This window comes from Choloepus didactylus, chromosome 10 (assembly GCF_015220235.1).
Source record: "Choloepus didactylus isolate mChoDid1 chromosome 10, mChoDid1.pri, whole genome shotgun sequence".
NCBI lineage: Eukaryota > Metazoa > Chordata > Mammalia > Pilosa > Megalonychidae > Choloepus > Choloepus didactylus.
Window position 1 is genome coordinate 89,864,397 of NC_051316.1, and position 17,658 is coordinate 89,882,054.

At 39.6% G+C, this 17,658-nt stretch overlaps 1 protein-coding gene across 11 annotated transcripts in view; it reads left to right on the top strand.

The window, feature by feature from the left end:
* RAPGEF1 (Rap guanine nucleotide exchange factor 1) overlaps nt 1-17,658 on the top strand; it is a 165,927-nt gene that overhangs the window by 87,787 nt on the left and 60,482 nt on the right. For all 11 annotated transcript variants that reach the window (XM_037798648.1, XM_037798649.1, XM_037798650.1 and 8 more), the window contains 2 exons: nt 4,279-4,457; nt 8,759-8,915. In XM_037798648.1, coding sequence (XP_037654576.1) covers nt 4,279-4,457; nt 8,759-8,915 — 336 coding nt within the window. The remainder of the gene's footprint in view (nt 1-4,278; nt 4,458-8,758; nt 8,916-17,658) is intronic.

A 17,658-nucleotide genomic window follows, 5' to 3' on the forward strand; every position in this document is an offset into this window, starting at 1 on the left:
CGATTTTTTTCAATTTTTTTCCCCATTCTTTCTTTTATGCTTTCATTTTCCATTCTGTCATCTTCGAGGTCACTGATTCGTTGTTCAACTTCCTCTAGTCTTGTACTATGAGTGTCCAGAGTCTTTTTAATTTGGTCAACAGTTTCTTTAATTTCCATAAGATCATCCATTTTTTTATTTAGTCTTGCAATGTCTTCTTTATGCTCTTCTAGAGTCTTCTTGATTTCCTTTATATCCCGTACTATGGTCTCATTGTTCATCTTTAGTTCTTTGAGTAGCTGCTCTAGGTGCTGTGTGTCTTCTGGTCTTTTGATTTGGGTGCTTGGGCTTGGGTTATCCATATTGTCTGGTTTTTTCATATGCTTTATAATTTTCTGTTGTTTTTGGCCTCGTGGCATTTGCTGAACTTGATAGGGTTCTTTTAGGGTTTGTAGACCTATTGAAGTCCTTATCTCTAATTTATCAGATCTACAGCTTCGTCGAGTACACTTTCTCTAACTAACCAGCAGGTGACGTCCACGAGCCACCTGTTCTCCACAAGCCAGTTCTCCCCTGCTTAGCCTTTTTGGTGAGTGGGGGAGTGAGTCTTGTGGGTCCAATTGGTGTACCAAGCTTGCGTGTGTAGTTGGTGTTGCCTGCCCTGTATGTGGGGCGTGTTTCTGGGCAGTCGGGGAGGGGGGGTGGCCCTAACAATCAAATCTCCCTGGTGATCCTAGAGTTTTAAAGCTGCTGCAATAGTCTGATCCTTCAGTTCAGTCCTGCCACAGTTTGTCTCTGCCACTGACCCACAAGTCCTTGGTATTGGCGTATGGCTCCTGAGACTTGCAAGTGGGCCCCTCTTCCAGGCTGTGCACCCCGGATCCTCTGTTGAGGGATGACTGTGCTATGTCACAGGTGAGTGCCGTCCCCCCAGGGCAGTTCTGGGCTGCTGGGCTGTGTAGGGAGGCTCCCAGTCTGCTCAAATGATGGCTGAATGGGGCTTTGTTAGTTCACACTGCTCCACCTTCCCAACTCTGGGACAATCAGCTGAGGTTGCAGGGAAGGCTAATGTCCACGCCCAGTTTTGTGGTGTGTGCCTGTTATTTGAAGCACTTCCGTCACACTGGGTTGTCTGGGGCAGCTCTGGGCTATGGGGCTGGCGATGGGCAGGAGTGTTTCCTGTCCACCAGGATGGTGGCTGTGAGCAGACACTCCCCTTTTCTTGGGAAGTTGTGGTGTTTAGTGAATTTTCTCAGCCACTGAATTATTGCCTTTTGTCTCAGAGCTCTCTTAGTTCTGCTCTTGACTTGATGTGCCCAAATTGAAAGTCTTTGAAGCTTTCTGTATTGGGCTTCTTAGAGTAATTGTTTAGAAAAAGAAAAAAGGATTAAAAAAAAAAAAAAAAAAAGGGCCCTCCTCAGAGATCTAATGGGTTATTGAAATGCTAAGAGACAAAGCAACCAGGGCCATTAAGGAAAGGTCCACAGGGCAGAGAGATCAGCTTTTCTTCGGGATTTGCATATGCGCCTCAAGGCCTGAGCTCCGCCCTTCCCCTTTCTGTGTTCACCAGAACTCCAAAAATCCTCTGCTTTTATTTTGGAGTTTTTCGTGTTGTTTTTTTTTTTTTTTCTATGCCTGTCTCCTCTCTGCTGGGCTGGCTGCTCTCAGATTCTCTGGTGTCCGGTCTCAGTCTATCTATGGTTGGAGTTTGGATCAGTAGAATGAGTTTCCGATAAGGGCTGCCACTGCAGTTCTCCCTTCTCCTTCCCGGAGCTGACAGCCCCTCCTCCCACGGGACTGAGCCTGGCAGGGAGGGGCGCGGGTCCCCTGGCCACAAAAACTTACAGATTTCGCTGATCTCAGCAGTTCGACATTTTCATGAGTGTTGTGTGAAGTATGCCCAAAGACAGATTGCTCTGTGGTGTCCAGTCCACGCAGTTCCTGGCTTTCTACCTACTTTCCTGGAGGAGTAACTGAAACATACAGCTCACCAGTCTGCCATCTTGCCCCGCCTCTCTTCTCTCCATTTTGTAGATGGGGAGCCTGAAGTACACTGGTCCAATACCCAGAGCTTGACCTCAGATCTACACCCCCTATTAGGCACTGATAGCCTCGTTTGGTTTCCAGGCTTGCACCAACGGTGACGCCTAGCACCCCTCCCCCATGGAAGGAGGAGGAGGAGAAAGAATGCATCTGCTTCTGGGGCTAGACAACTTTCGTAAAGTCAAGGCATTGAGTTCTTAATGTTCAGTGTAAGCATCTCATCCAACTGCTGTCTACATTTTGCAAGAAACCACAGTTTAACAGCTGAAGGGCTAGGAAAGCACAACGCTCAGAGGCCATTAATTCTGGGAGTGGAATTTGCTGGAGTTAGTGAATGAAACCTGACTCTGCTATGTTGTTGAGGGTTCCTTTATTAGGAGCCCTGGCAGCCTGTCTTATAAATGGCTGATTTGATCTCTCTGCAAATGACAGAAAAATTCTTTTTGCTTTGAAATGCCTTGCCCCTCCTGAATGCCTTCTATCCCCAGGTTAGCCCCTTTCTCCCTAGCAAACCTGATAGTGGATACTTTTTCTTAAAATGTTACCTGTTTCCTCACCAAGTTTCATCATTGCTGCTTCTAATATTGTTATGCTAAGATGCCAGTATTTTTGCCAAGGTCCTCCTCTTGACACATTTGATATCTATAAGCACCATGATTCCTTCATACTTGGATTCCTCCGGTGCCCTGAGTAGAAAGATGATAGCTCTTGTTCATTAGATGGAGAAACAGTACATAAACCAGTATGTCAGGTAGTGAAAGAGGAAAAAAATAAAACGGGGTAAAGGAGAGAGAGTGATGAGGTTGGAGGAGGCAGTGTGCCTCCCTCCTTCCCCCATCACACATATACCTGGAGAATCTTAATGGTCTGTTGAATACCTTTTGGGAAATACGCCCTTGAGAGATGTTAAATTGGGTCTTTGAAAAACTGTCTGAAGTGGCTATTTGCTTCTTGATCCCATTTATTTATTTTTCTTTTGGTATTCCCATGAATGTCACTATTGAAGTTTTGTAATTTAAAATGAGATTCCCCACCATTTTAGAAGAAAAGAGCTAGTTTGCAGAATTATAATCACTTTTCATTACATTCCTATCATTTATTTATATATTTATAGTTGTTTAAGTCACCTTTTTCTAGAAATCATCTCCTTGCCTTTGGTTGCTTTCATTTGCATTCTCTGGACCTCAAAGAGCCCACAGGTGGTAGTTTTCCTCATACACATCCCTCTTAATTTGTACTGGAAATGCAATTGATTCTAGTTGAGTAGATTATCCACTTTTGTATGTATCAGTTTTATAGATTATTCTTGATTTCCCTTCCCCTGCCAGCCAGCTGGGACCTGGATCATTGATATTAGAGCCAGTATAGGGGGAGGTCGAAGAAAAGAACAAAAGGGGTGAGTGTATTCACTGACTGTGGAGTCAAGATATTCCGCAGTCAGGGAGAAAAGATTTTGGGAATAATAATTTCATTTCTGGAAAGTTGCAGGCTGTGTATTTTATTTTCCTCCTTAGGCAAGCTTTCCTCAGGAGCAAAGGACCCTGAATTCTATTAGCAACCACTGCAGTGGGTAGTGACTGGATCATTACCATCTGCTCAGGGTTCTTCACCTTTCACCTAGAGCATCCTGCCTCTTCTAACCCTAGAGTCTCCAGGTCCTTTGAGAATAGCATATCAGTTTATTGAGATGGGGTCACATCTTTGAGTTCAACAATTGGAATCTAGTGAGGAGTCCTGGGGATTGGGTTTTGAAGTCTAATGGTCCAGACCAGTCTTACACATTCCCTCTGATCTTTGAAAGATAGAAAAGACTAGGGTTTCTTAATTTGATTTACTAGATAAATATGCACCCTGGGACTTAACTATTGGTTTTCCAAATGTCTTATAGCTATCAGCAAATTAGTCCTCACTGCACTTACGAGATTAGTGGTGATTATTGATGTGGTTGATTAGGAAATGGAGGTGGAGAAATAATTCTCAAAACCTCAGGGCAAATCAGTCTCAGGTTCAGGAAGGGAATTCAGGAATATCTAAATGACCTTTCTTGGTCCAAGGCCCTTTCTTCTTGCTTTAAATCTAGCCTCTGTATCCTGATTTTAATTCTTAGAAAAATAATTTGGCTTGGTTTCTACAGCAAGAAGCCTTTCCATTAGCATCAAATTTAAAGCCAGTTTCCAGAAAATTTTATTTTATTTCTTTTAAAATAGTTGCCTTTAATCTCTCTCCTCCCTCCTTGTGCTTAACATTTCCTTTCAGAATCTGAGCTGGCTGGAAGAGAAAGAAAAGGAAGTTGTCAGTGCCTTGCGCTACTTTAAGACCATTGTGGACAAAATGGCTATTGATAAGAAGGTACTGGAGATGCTTCCAGGGTCAGCTAGCAAGGTGCTGGAGGCCATCTTACCCCTGGTGCAGAGCGATCCTCGAATTCAACACAGGTGAGTTGCTCTGAAGTCCTTGGCTGTGTCAGAGCAATGGAAAGCCTAGAGACATCTTGGTTTGGGGTCAGTTCAAATGCAGAGTTCCGAGGAACAGTGAGGAGTGTTGGGAGGAAAAGGAGCTACCCGCCCCTGCAATGGCTATCACTTGATGCCATTCCAAGATTAAGGTCAGTGTTACTCATGAGGCCTCAAGCCTGATAAAGATCTCTACCATCCTGGGGGATATAGCTGCGGTCTGTCTGTGATTATTTCCTTGAATTAACTGATTAGCAGTACTTGCTTTGATTTCAACTCATTTTTCCCTAGTTACCTCATTTTAACCATATTTAACATATTCAAACATAGCGTATTATAACATTAAATCCTATCAGATATGTAAACTGTAGTCTTCAACTATTTAGATATTAGGCCAAAAGAGGTAGAGAAGAACCCCATTAGAGCATGGATTAGTGAAACATTAACTGTGTCAAACCAGGACCTCCCAAATATAACACCCGGATTCATTGGAAGCCAGATATTACAGGTAGGGTCAGCCCTTGCTCCCAGGAAGCTTTTGTTAGGCAATACTTTTATTGTTAGAATATACTTTCCTCTTAAGAGTTAGAAGAACAACTTGCCCCTGTATTTATTGTTAAGTGCAGAAAGAAAAGCAGTGTCAAACCTAATCTTAAATGAAAGCCTAGGAGGAGCTATATCTTGAGAAACTGTCAGGTTCCTGATGGCTTTTTCATTTTCTTCCATGATACCTGTTCAGTGTAAACACATCTCTGTTTCTATTCCTCAAGACAGTTTAGAGTTCATGTAGCCCCATGAGGTCTAAGCTTTTATGAACTGCTTTCAGAACTTGGCAATAAAGTGCATAGTTTTCTTCTTCTGGGAGATAAAGCAAACAATGTCTTTATTTCCAAGAAGCTGTCTGCCCGGGGGCTTCACCCTGGAGTTTCAGCTGACCCCTGTAGATTGTGGTCTTTTGGCTAGAAGCTCACCAAAGCTAGTTAGGGAGACACATTTGATAAAACATCTGTGTGGCTTTGCCCTGCTACTCTTTTTGCTTTTCCATGTCATGCTACTGCTCTATAGGAAAAGCCACTGAGGAAATGAGTCACTTCAGTGCCCTGTTTAGTTGCCATGTATGTAGTGCTTTGTCTGCTGATCTTGGAAAGACTTGAGATCAAGTACTACATCTTTCTTATAGTTAACCTAGTGCCCAGCTTGTAGAAGTGCTCAGTGCTGGTTTCTCTTGAGTGAATGTGTCTAACATTATGCTAGTAACTGTGGGTAGTACATATAGTGAAACTTTTTGGATTGCTTTTTATAAAATGTTCTTATATACCTCTTCTCATGTGATGGTGCCTACCATGGAGGAGTTAAATCTAGCTGAAAAAAACCACCCCCATCCCTCACCCCAGCATGATAAAGTGCTAATTTTGTGGTACAGAGTAGAAGCTCTGTTGGAATGCAAGGGGAGTTACGAGAGAGTTGGAGTGGTCCCATTAAACTTGTAGAGGAGGAGAAGCTGGGGCCAGACTTGAAGGAAGGTTAGGAACTGGACTGGCATTGGGGGCTGGGAAACAGGAAGAGCCTAGGAATTGAAACCAGCTGGCCTGGTGTGTGAGGAGACTACAGTGGTCTGTAGCTGCTTTGGGCACTCACAAGATGGGGAGTAGTTGGAAATAAAGACTGATCATTTCACCCAGCCACCCTCAGGTGCCACACCTCTTTGGAGAGTCCAAGATAGAATCACTGTTTCTAAATCCTGAAGCTGATAGTGTTACAGTGTGTTGCTACCAGGATTGTTGCTTCCTGGAGTATTAGCCAACAACTCTGCTTGGGAAATTACTTTCTAGATATGCAAACACTGGCTAATACAGTTATTGTTCAAGTCATATGATAGTTTGGGGTATTTTTTGTCTATGGGGAAGTTTATTAGAGTTGGCAAAAGTTATTCAATGTCTATAACCATTTCCTAGAGAGGGAAGTGCCTGGGTGCCATGAGGAACAATGAAATACATACATACATATATATATATATATATATATATATATATATATATATATATATTTTTTTATTATTATTTATTTTTATTTTTTTTTCTTTTCTGGTAGTTCTTTAGCTAATACCATTGAAAGGATTTTTTTTCCTTCTGAAGTTCTTCTAAAGCCAACAATAGTATTTATACTGATTCCCCAAAGATGATTGACAATGCTTCATCAAATATTTCTTTTAGATTCTTTCCACCATCTCTTTCCTCCCCTGAGTGCAGATTGTAGGCTGGGAAGGTCTAGTCCCTGCCTTCTGCACAGAACCTTTCCTGTGAGTTCCTAGCAGGCAGGCTCTTCACCACCCTCATGCAGGTTCCTGGGGTGATTGTGGACTGGCCTTTGAACAAGCAACTGGCTATGCAGTATGGATACTGAATGGAGGATTCTCCTCCTATACATTGGAATATCCAGAGACATGTTGGAGAGCAGGATCAGTGCTTGCCTTCAACATAGAGAGCTTTGCTCTGTTTCAGAAATAGGGCAGTGCCTGGTCCACTAGATGGCATTTTCATAGTACAGACTCCTTCCATTCTTGATTTCTTAGCACTTTGACACTGAGGAATGTTCTTCTTCCTCCAAGCTAATAAGTAAAAAATAGACATAATTGCCAATTCTTTAGGTGCTTTCAGGGAACTATTGCCATCCAAAGCAAGTAGAGAGTAAATATTATATAGTGTTTTTCTCCCTTACATCTAATTATTGCTCATGTTTAACAATGTGATGCTTGGTAGAATCCCCTTACTGCACGTTATTGAAAGGCAGCAGTCTTTGTTTAAAGACGCTGTACCCCGGCCTTGCCAAGAAGGAGAGAGGGGAGGCATAGCTGAAAGAAGCACATTGCTTCAGGATGATGTCCCATATAATCTAATACCCAGGAAAAAATTACTGCAGAGTTCTTGTTTTACCCTCTTTCCTAGAAGAATAGGTCCAACACCAAATACTTCTCATTTGTGTCATCCCTTTAAGCAGCCAAACCCTGGCTTTCTTGGGACTCCTTTTGTAAATTTTTTGTTGTTGTTTCTAATGGAACTCAAAAAATTTGCTTCAGCCTTTCTCTTTTCTCCTGTTGTAACATGCACAGAATGGAATGACTAGCTAAATGGAAATTTTAGATCTCCTGGGAAATTTTTTTTTCTCCTCACCTGATCCTGAATATCTTCTCAGTGGAGTATTGTTTGGTTTTGGTTTGGTTTTAAATTGCTTCAAAGCCTGTTTTAGTCATATCTTATAATATTATTTTTTCCTCTCAAAATTTTATCTGTCTCCTAAGTACCTCCCTTGTTCTTTTTTTTATTTTATTTTATTGTATTTTATTGAGATACTTTGAAGTGGAAGATGGGGCAACACCCAAATATTCTGTGTTTCTCCTCTTCCTCTGTTGTATGCATGTTTGAAATGGAAGAACAATCCTTTCCAGAATTCTAAGGGAAAATTATCTTTAGTTATTTAAAAATATGTGAAAGAGGTAAAAATTCTTCATTTTGGCTGCTATTCTACAATAATTGAGGCACCCCCAAAATACTCAGGAATTCTGTTTTGTATATATTGGTATCACAGCGTAGCTGGTACCTTACCACATGCCCCCTTTTCAAAGGACACCCATACCCCAGCATCTCCACCATTACCCAGCGCCACCACCACTACAAATCACCTTGCCTTTGTTATTCTTCAAGTAATCTTCATTAGTGTGTTCCTCTGTCTTCTTAGCTATGATTATAATATAGAAGATGACAATGCTGTTAGGAGGAATTCTAATAAATGTCAGATCTGTTTGAGCTCATGGCCATTCCTTAAAAAGATCCTGCCTGCCAAACTTTCACAAACCTGTTGGCTCCTTGTGACACGTCTAAAATGAATTTTAGTGTAATTCAAAACAGTTGCACAACACTTTGACCTAGTCCAGTAATTAGCAATGAGGAAGAGGAGAAAATGGGGCATTCCCTGAGAGATTGTTACCAGAATCTTGTGGAGGTATGTGAAGTTTGAAAAAGCGTATTAACAGTTGTGATGGAATCCATATATTTGGTTTTGGGAAAGAAAAGAAAACCTTTATAACACAGACTAGAATATAAAGCCTCAGAAAGTCGTCTTGGTTAGATACAGGGAAGGAAGAAAATGTTTGTTTGTTAAAAGGAGGTGTGGATTTTTTAAAAGATTGAGAAACTGATTCTGTGCTAACCAGATATCTGAAAGTGATGGTCATGTTTTAGATTTTTTTTTTAACATTCTTGTTAAAAATCTTTTCTTCTCTCTAGCTCAGCCCTTTCCTCCTGCTATAGCCGAGTATACCAAAGTCTCGCCAACCTCATTCGTTGGTCTGACCAAGTGATGCTAGAAGGTGTGAACTCAGAAGATAAAGAGATGGTGACCACTGTGAAGGGAGTCATCAAAGCTGTGCTGGATGGAGTAAAGGTACCATGCATGGGTTCCAAAGGGTCCTAGTTAGAGACATAGATCAACCTCTCTGCTTGATGTTTATCACTTAAGGACTTGATAGTGGTGAACTTTGTACACTAGAATGAGTGCCTTACAGCTTCTCTATGTGATAGCTACTTAATTCTCTGAGGAATGGTACAAATGGCTCCTAGAGTAATACAGGCCATTGGAGTATTCATCCTGATGGCTGCAAAAGCTGCCAGAAGCAATCAGCCTTTATTGAGCATTGTATTAAATTTTCATTGAGTCTTTCTGTCACAGCTTTGACTATGCATACTTGCCAGCTAGACAAAGTGTAATGGAAATTGTTTTGTATTGACTTTCAGCAAAGCTCCCAGCATGTCAGCTGCCTTTTTTTCATGTACTAAGAACTTCTGGGATTCTTGATAGAAAAGCAGGATTGAGATGAATAAGAAATGAAGCTCTCTGTATCTCGATATCCAGGGGTGTGGTCTATGTATTTTTCTGTCCAGAGAAGTTAGAAATATCCTGGGAAATTAGGAATTATAGTTAAGGAGAAAAGCAAAGTCCATAGAGGATATTGAATTGGGATACAAGGGACAGAGTGAAGCCCTAATTGAGAAAGTAAGTCATGGTGGATGAGGAGCAAGGTATAATGTAGGGCTCATGGGTCAGGACAAGGGCCTTGAACAAACAGTAGAAAAGTAGAGACCCTGCTGTTAAGGTGAGGCCATGTAATGCAGAGGAAAGAGGACTAATCATGGGGCCCAACTGGGTTTGAATCCCAAGTCTATCCCTTACTAGTCTGTAACCTTGGGCAATTTTTACTAAACTACTTTGCAATGTATTAAACTTCTCTATAAAATAGGTATAATACAAAGAAATCCTACAACTCAATGACAATAGTACAGACAGCCCAATTATAAAATGGGCAAAAGATATGAAAAGACAGTTCTCTGAAGAGGAAATACAAATGGCCAAGAAACACATGAAAAAATGTTCAGCTTCACTAGCTATTAGAGAGATGCAAATTAAGACCACAATGAGATACCATCTAACACCGGTTAGAATGGCTGCCATTAAACAAACAGGAAACTACAAATGCTGGAGGGGATGTGGAGAAATTGGAACTCTTATTCATTGTTGGTGGGACTGTATAATGGTTCAGCCACTCTGGAAGTCAGTCTGGCAGTTCCTTAGAAAACTAGATATAGAGCTACCATTCGATCCAGCGATTGCACTTCTCGGTATATACCCGGAAGATCGGAAAGCAGTGACACGAACAGATATCTGCACGCCAATGTTCATAGCAGCATTATTCACAATTGCCAAGAGATGGAAACAACCCAAATGTCCTTCAACAGATGAGTGGATAAATAAAATGTGGTATATACACACGATGGAATACTACGCGGCAGTAAGAAGGAACGATCTGGTGAAACATATGACAACATGGATGAACCTTGAAGACATAATGCTGAGCGAAATAAGCCAGGCACAAAAAGAGAAATATTATATGCTACCACTAATGTGAACTTTGAAAAATGTAAAACAAATGGTTTATAATGTAGAATGTAGGGGAACTAGCAGTAGAGAGCAATTAAGGAAGGGGGAACAATAATCCAAGAAGAACAGATAAGCTATTTAACGTTCTGGGGATGCCCAGAAATGACTATGGTCTGTTAATTTCTGATGGATGTAGTAGGAACAAGTTCACTGAAATGTTGCTATATTACGTAACTTTCTTGGGGTAAAGTAGGAGCATGTTGGAAGTTAAGCAGTTATCTTAGGTTAGTTGTCTTTTTCTTACTCCCTTGTTATGGTCTCTTTGAAATGTTCTTTTATTGTATGTTTGTTTTCTTTTTAACTTTTTTTTTCATACAGTTGATTTAAAAAAGAAGGGAAAGTTAAAAAAAAAAAAAAGAAAAGAAAAAAGACAAACAAGGAAAAAAAAAAAAAGATGTAGTGCCCCCTTGAGGAGCCTGTGGAGAATGCAGGGGTATTCGCCTACCCCACCTCCATGGTTGCTAACATGACCACAGACATAGGGGACTGGTGGTTTGATGGGTTGAGCCCTCTACCATAAGTTTTACCCTTGGGAAGACGGTTGCTGCAAAGGAGAGGCTAGGCCTCCCTGTATTTGTGCCTAAGAGTCTCCTCCTGAATGCCTCTTTGTTGCTCAGATGTGGCCCTCTCTCTCTGGCTAAGCCAACTTGAAAGGTGAAATCACTGCCCTCCCCCCTACGTGGGATCAGACACCCAGGGAAGTGAATCTCCCTGGCAACGTGGAATATGACTCCCGGGGAGGAATGTAGACCCGGCATCGTGGGATGGAGAACATCTTCTTGACCAAAGGGGGATGTGAAAGGAAATGAAATAAGCTTCAGTGGCAGAGAGATTCCAAAACGAGCCGAGAGATCACTCTGGTGGGCACTCTTACGCACACTTTAGACAACCTTTTTTAGGTTCTAAAGAATTGGGGTAGCTGGTGGTGGATACCTGAAACTATTAAACTACAACCCAGAACCCATGAATCTCGAAGTCAGTTGTATAAAAATGTAGCTTATGAGGGGTGACAATGGGATTGGGAAAGCCATAAGGACCACACTCCACTTTGTCTAGTTTATGGATGGATGTGTAGAAAAGTAGGGGAAGGAAACAAACAGACAAAGGTACCCAGTGTTCTTTTTTACTTCAATTGCTCTTTTTCACTCTAATTATTATTCTTGTTATTTTTGTGTGTGTGCTAATGAAGGTGTCAGGGATTGATTTAGGTGATGAATGTACAACTATGTAATGGTACTGTAAACAATCGAAAGTACAATTTGTTTTGTATGACTGCGTGGTATGTGAATATATCTCAATAAAATGATGATAAAAAAAAAATAAAATAAAATAGGTATAATAATAGTATCTTTACCATAGAGGCATAGGAAGGATTAAACCAGTTAATATAAATAAAACTCTTAGAACAATGCCTGGCACATAGTAAGCACTCAGACCTTAGCTGCTGTTTATTATTATTGATGTGCTAAATGCATGGTTTGCAACCAGGTCTCTTGGCTTGAAGTAACTTGTGTCCTTTTCCTTTTTGACCCTTCAATTCAAAATTTTAGCTCATGTATTTTTGACTGTGGGTTAAAAAATTCCTTTCCCACTCAATCATGTTATCAAATTCTTGAAAGCTGCCCCTTTGGATTAACATTCCCTGATAACTCTAAAGAGTAGAATTAAGACCCCCAAAAGGTGAAAATTTCAGAGAGAAGGCTAAGAAAGCACTGCTTAACAATGCAAATTGCTCCAAAATGAAATGCATTGGCTCTCTATTGCCAACACCCTGTAAGTAGGGGCTGCATGTGTCTGCCAGCAAATTTATTGAGTTCATTTAGAGGGAGGGTTGACTAGATGAAATCAAAATTTTTCTCTGATAACTCCCATGTTCTCTTCATTCTAAAAAATTATTAGACTGTACATTAGCTATTTGGGCCAGTGAGACTTGAGGGCATAGCCTAGCATGGCTGTTGTAATGACACCTCGTGTCACTTTACACATTTTGGGGCACAGCCACATACATTATCCCATTTGATCTTCATAGTAGCTCTTTGAAATCAGCAAGGCAGAATGAGGTGTGACCTGGGTCACACATCATCAGCGTAGTCCACGTAGTTCTCGCTTACCCACTCTTGCTATTCCTGTTCAGTCTTCTAGAAATGCTATTTTTGAGTATTGTTATCTTTCAGGTGATATTGTTGAAATTTCCTTCTACCAAACTGATTATGACAAGATGTTCAAAACAAGTTAGAATGTCCAAAACGAAGCGATTGAGTTTCTATGCAAAAAAAAAACTCTGTGACATTCCCAAGTATTTATAGAATCATTAGATTAAAGCCCCACTCTATCAGTTGAAAGGCATGTCTAAAATAAAAATTTCCCTAATTTTCAAAGTGGCCAGGGTAAAAGAGAGAGAGAGAAACCTGTAGATTATTTATCAGTGTCTAAAAGCAAATAACTTTCTCATAAATGTTTAAAAAATATTTTAGGCAGAACAAAGATTGTCTAAGTGAGGAGCTCTATAAATTCAGTTTTGATTCACTTATTCAAGAAGCATTTAGCAAGAACCTTCTATGTGCCTGGAAGTGTGATAACATTGGGAATATAGTGATGAACCAAACTGGCACAGGCTATAACCACATGGCTCTAAAGGGAAAAAAGAAAGAGCCCAAACAAAAATTTACAATTATATAATTATAGCTAGGATAAGTGCTACAAAGGAAAGATGGTACATGGTATTTTTAGAGTATATGGGTTAACCTCCTTTTTCAGAGTGGTTAGAGAGGGCTTCCCCAAAAAAGAGACAGTAAAGCCAAAGGCTGAAGGATGGGCAGGAATTGGCCTTTATTATTGGAAGCTTTTAGTACCTGGTTTTAAGTCAAGACAGTGAGGATGATTGAGACATTCTGATGTTGTCATTTGTTGTTAAGGTCTAATTGTAATGATAGCTAACATTTATTAAGTGTTTTTCATGCATTGTCCCATTTAATCCTCACAACAACCCTCCAAGGTAGGCATTATTGTCCCCTTTTCACAGATGTGGAAACTAAGACTCAGGCAGACAAGTAGTAAGTGGCAAGGTTGTTGTCACCAAGCCTGCTGAACACCCAGACCCTGTGCACTTACCATTGTCCTCAGCTGCTTCCACAATGAGGGAGACTGGGCCCAAAGTGAAGCCCAAAGGATTCACTTTGTGTCCACTTCTAAGTCAGCTCACTTCCAGCCTTTCTTACCATCCCAGCCAGGCTTAGGACGCCTTATAAGCCCATGTCTTGCAGTGTGATAGAGTCTCACTTGGCTGGTTGGGACCAGGACTCTACAGAAATAAAATACATTGATGAGGATGTCATCATTCCACTTGGAGGAGAAATGTTGGCACGTTCCTGTAAATTGACTCACCATCTTTCAAGTAACTCATTCAGTTGTTAAATGGAGTCTTTTTTTTTTTTTTCTTTTTTGGTAAGGATGGAAACAGTGTTTTATAACAGGATTACTTTGCTTTTGTCCCTGAATAATGGGTAGTACGATTTATCATTTAACCCTTGCCCCCCATAAATGCCACGTTAGCTGTGTAACTTTGGCCAAGTTACTTCTCTGAGTTTCAAATAGGTTCAAATATATTTACCCAGAAGGCCTGAGATAATATTAAATAAGTTAATAGATATATGCCTGGTACCTTTTCTGGCATAAAATAGGTGTCTGATATATGGGGTGTAAATACTGTTAGCTGTAGATAAGTTAATTTATAGAACTGTCCATTTTTACCAGTCCTTGACAATGATTGTTGGGCTTTTCCAAGTAGTCATTTAAACCTCAGGCCCCAGGTGGCTCCTTTAGTGATGGATAGTGACTCTAGAGGTGATAGTGACTCTAGGGGGAAGAAAGGCTTTGAAAAATTTAAATGTCCTAATTTTTCCATTTCTTTAGGAACTATACCCAACCCAGGACCTGTCTGTTGGGGGACTAAGCCCATCAAAGTCAAACAGATAGTCCAGTTTATCCTTTTGAAACCAGCATCCCAACTCTTCCCACCAACTTTACCAATTAAATTTCAGCTTTTCCTCTTTTTTCATATGTTCAACTCTTTATTCAACACCTTGGGCTCTGCTTTGCCCTTCTTGTGGATGTTCTAGGGATGTCAGAGCTTTCTTGCAGATCTCCAGTCTCAGATCTAGATACTCTCTCCCTTAACTCCAACCACACACATGAATATTTTTTTTCATTAAAAAAAAAAAAATTCAGCTTTCTTACATTGATAAACTTGGGGGGAAGCTTTATGGAATGCCTGCAGTTCTGTCATTTAACTTTTATCACCCAAAACCAGACTTGAAAATCAGAGTCAACTTGTATAATAGGCATATTTTGAAAGGAATATTTTCCTCACTGTATCAGTTAAGATTGGGTTTGACTGCACAAAAGCCCAAAATATTAGTAGCTTTAAAAAGATAAAAGTATTTCTCTCTTATGTATGAGAAGTGCAAATCAAAACCACAAAGAGATACCGCTTCATACCCATTAAAGATGGCTGTAATCAAAAAGACAGATAATAACAAGTGTTGGTGAGCATGTAGAGACATTGGAACCTTCATATAAAATGACAGAGGTAGACAGTCCAGGGATAGTAGTATATTTTCACAAAATGGTTGGGAACATAGTCTTCTCCCATCTTGCTTCTCTGCTGTCCTCAACAAATTGTGTCTATCTCATGGTTCAAATGGCTGCATAGTCCTAGCCACTGGGATTACTTTCCAACCAGCAAGGAAGAGGAAGAGAGAGGAGAAAGAGTGTGCCTCTTGCCTGTAGGGACTTCTCCTGGAAGGCCTCACAAAACTTCCGCTTACCTTTTATTGGCCAGAACTTGGTCACATCCACAGTGAAAAAAAATCTATTAATAAGAACAGCTATTGGGGGGCAAATGAGCCATCTTTTTTCTTCCTCTTTGCAACCTATCTTTAAAATTTTTTATTATGGAAAATTTGAAACATATGCAAAATAGAGAATAGTATGTTGAACCCTCATCACACAGCTTCCACAGATGTCACATCATGGCCAGTCTTGTTTCTTCTACATATACCCTTACCTACTCCTCCAGATTATTTGGAAACAAATCCCAGACATCAGATTGTTTTATCCATAAATACCATAGTGTATCTCTAGAACAAGGCAAACATTTTCAGTAAAGGGCCAGATAGTAAATATTTTAGACTTCTCAGGCCAGAGCAGTCTCTGTGGCATATTCTTTTTTTTTTTAAATCATATTTTTTTATTGTGGAATATATCATATATACATAGAAGTGATAACTTTCCACGTGTAATTTAACAAGTAGTTAGAGAGCAAATTTCAAAGAATGTTATGGGTTACAGTTCCACAGTTTTCAGTTATTTCCTTATTGTGAAATACAACATATATGCAAAAAGGTAGTATCTTTCAAGGTATGATTTAACAAGTAGTTATATAGGAAATTTCCAAAAATGTTATGAGTTACAGTACCTTAGTTTCAGTTATTTTCTTATTGTGAAATATAATATATATACAAAAAGGTGAAAACTTTCAAATTACAATTTAACAAGTAGCTATAGAATAAATTTCAAAGGATGTTATGGGTTACAGTTCCACCTGTATTGAAAGCGAATAGGATTGAAAGGAGTTGTTTGAAGTATGTATCTCACAGATCAGCACTACAAATACAGATAGGTGCTTGCCTGATATACTTCTAAGGTATGACACTAGTACAGAGAGTGACAACAGAACGGTATATGGGAAAAATCTATCTATTGCATACTAGGGACTATAATTAATAAGAATACCATACTAGTACCACACAAATACTAGGGACAAATAATTAAGGGCTGAAAAGAGCTATGAGGTGTTTTGGGTCATGAGAATTGTTTAAAATGGAGAGTGATGAGGATTGTACAAATAAGTGATGATAATGTGAGATATGGATGGATTATTGTGGACATAACATATGCTATGTGAACTTAGGAACCCCTACTTTATAAGCCAAGCCCTCAATCTTGAGGCTTGCTCTTATGAAACTTATGGTTGTAAAGGGGAGGCTAAGCCCACCTATAAATATGCCTAGGAGTCACCTTCAGAGAACCTCCTTTGTTACTCAAATGTGGCATATTCTTTTTTGTTTTCTTATTTTTTTATTTTTTCTTTTTTACAAACTGCTTACCTGGAGGACTGTACAAAAACAAGCCTAGGGTTGGATTTGACCTGCCAGGTGTAGTTTGCTGACCCCTGCTGTAGAAGATAAGGACCCTTAAAAAAAAAAACAAAAAACACATATGTTCACAGCAGTACCATTATCACTGCCCAAGAAACTGATAGTAATTTCTTAATATCCTCAGATAGCATTTAAATTTCTCTGATTATTTCAATTTTTAAATACTTTGCTTTTTAAATCAAGATCCAAATAAATACTAAATAATGTAATTTGTTAGTATGTCTCTAAAGTTCCACCTTTTTCTCTTTTTCTCCTTGGAATTTGTGTGTGTGTGTGTGTGTGTGTGTGTGTGTGTGTGTGTGTGTGTTTTAAACAAAGGTTATTTGTCCTGAAAATTTCCCACATTCTAGATTTTGCTAATTATATCCATGCCTCCTAGCAGTGTTTTTTCTTTCTTTTTTTTTCTGTTTTTTTTTTTTTTTTTTTTTTTTTTAAAACATGTTCTTCTGTCCCTTGAGTTTCCTGTAAAACTAGAGACATTCATATTTGGGCTTTTTTATATTTGGAAGAGTACTTACTAGGTGATATTGTGTACTTCCATTGAAAGGCTCTCTTTCCCTTTTTTATGTTAATAGCCATTGAATAATTTCCTAAATCCATTAATTAATTAGGGTTACAACACGATGATCATCTAGTTCTTGCTATCATCCTTTCATCACTTGCTATCATCCTTTCATCATTACTTTCCCCTTGTTAACTTTGTGGTTATCATGAAATAATTCTCAGAGGAAAAGCAGGGTCAGTGCTTGATTCCTTCTCTTTGTTTACCAGTTTTCAAAATGAATGTTTCTTGTTATCCTCTAACATGACCAGTGAATTGGGTTTTTAAAGATATCATTATGAACTCAAGGAATTCAAACATATTTGATACATTTCAGTCCTTTGCCGTTATTATTCGTAATGATGCCCAAATCCCATCTTTGGCCAGTGGAACCTTCTTCATGTCTTTCATAGTTTTCTCACTTTTTGGTATG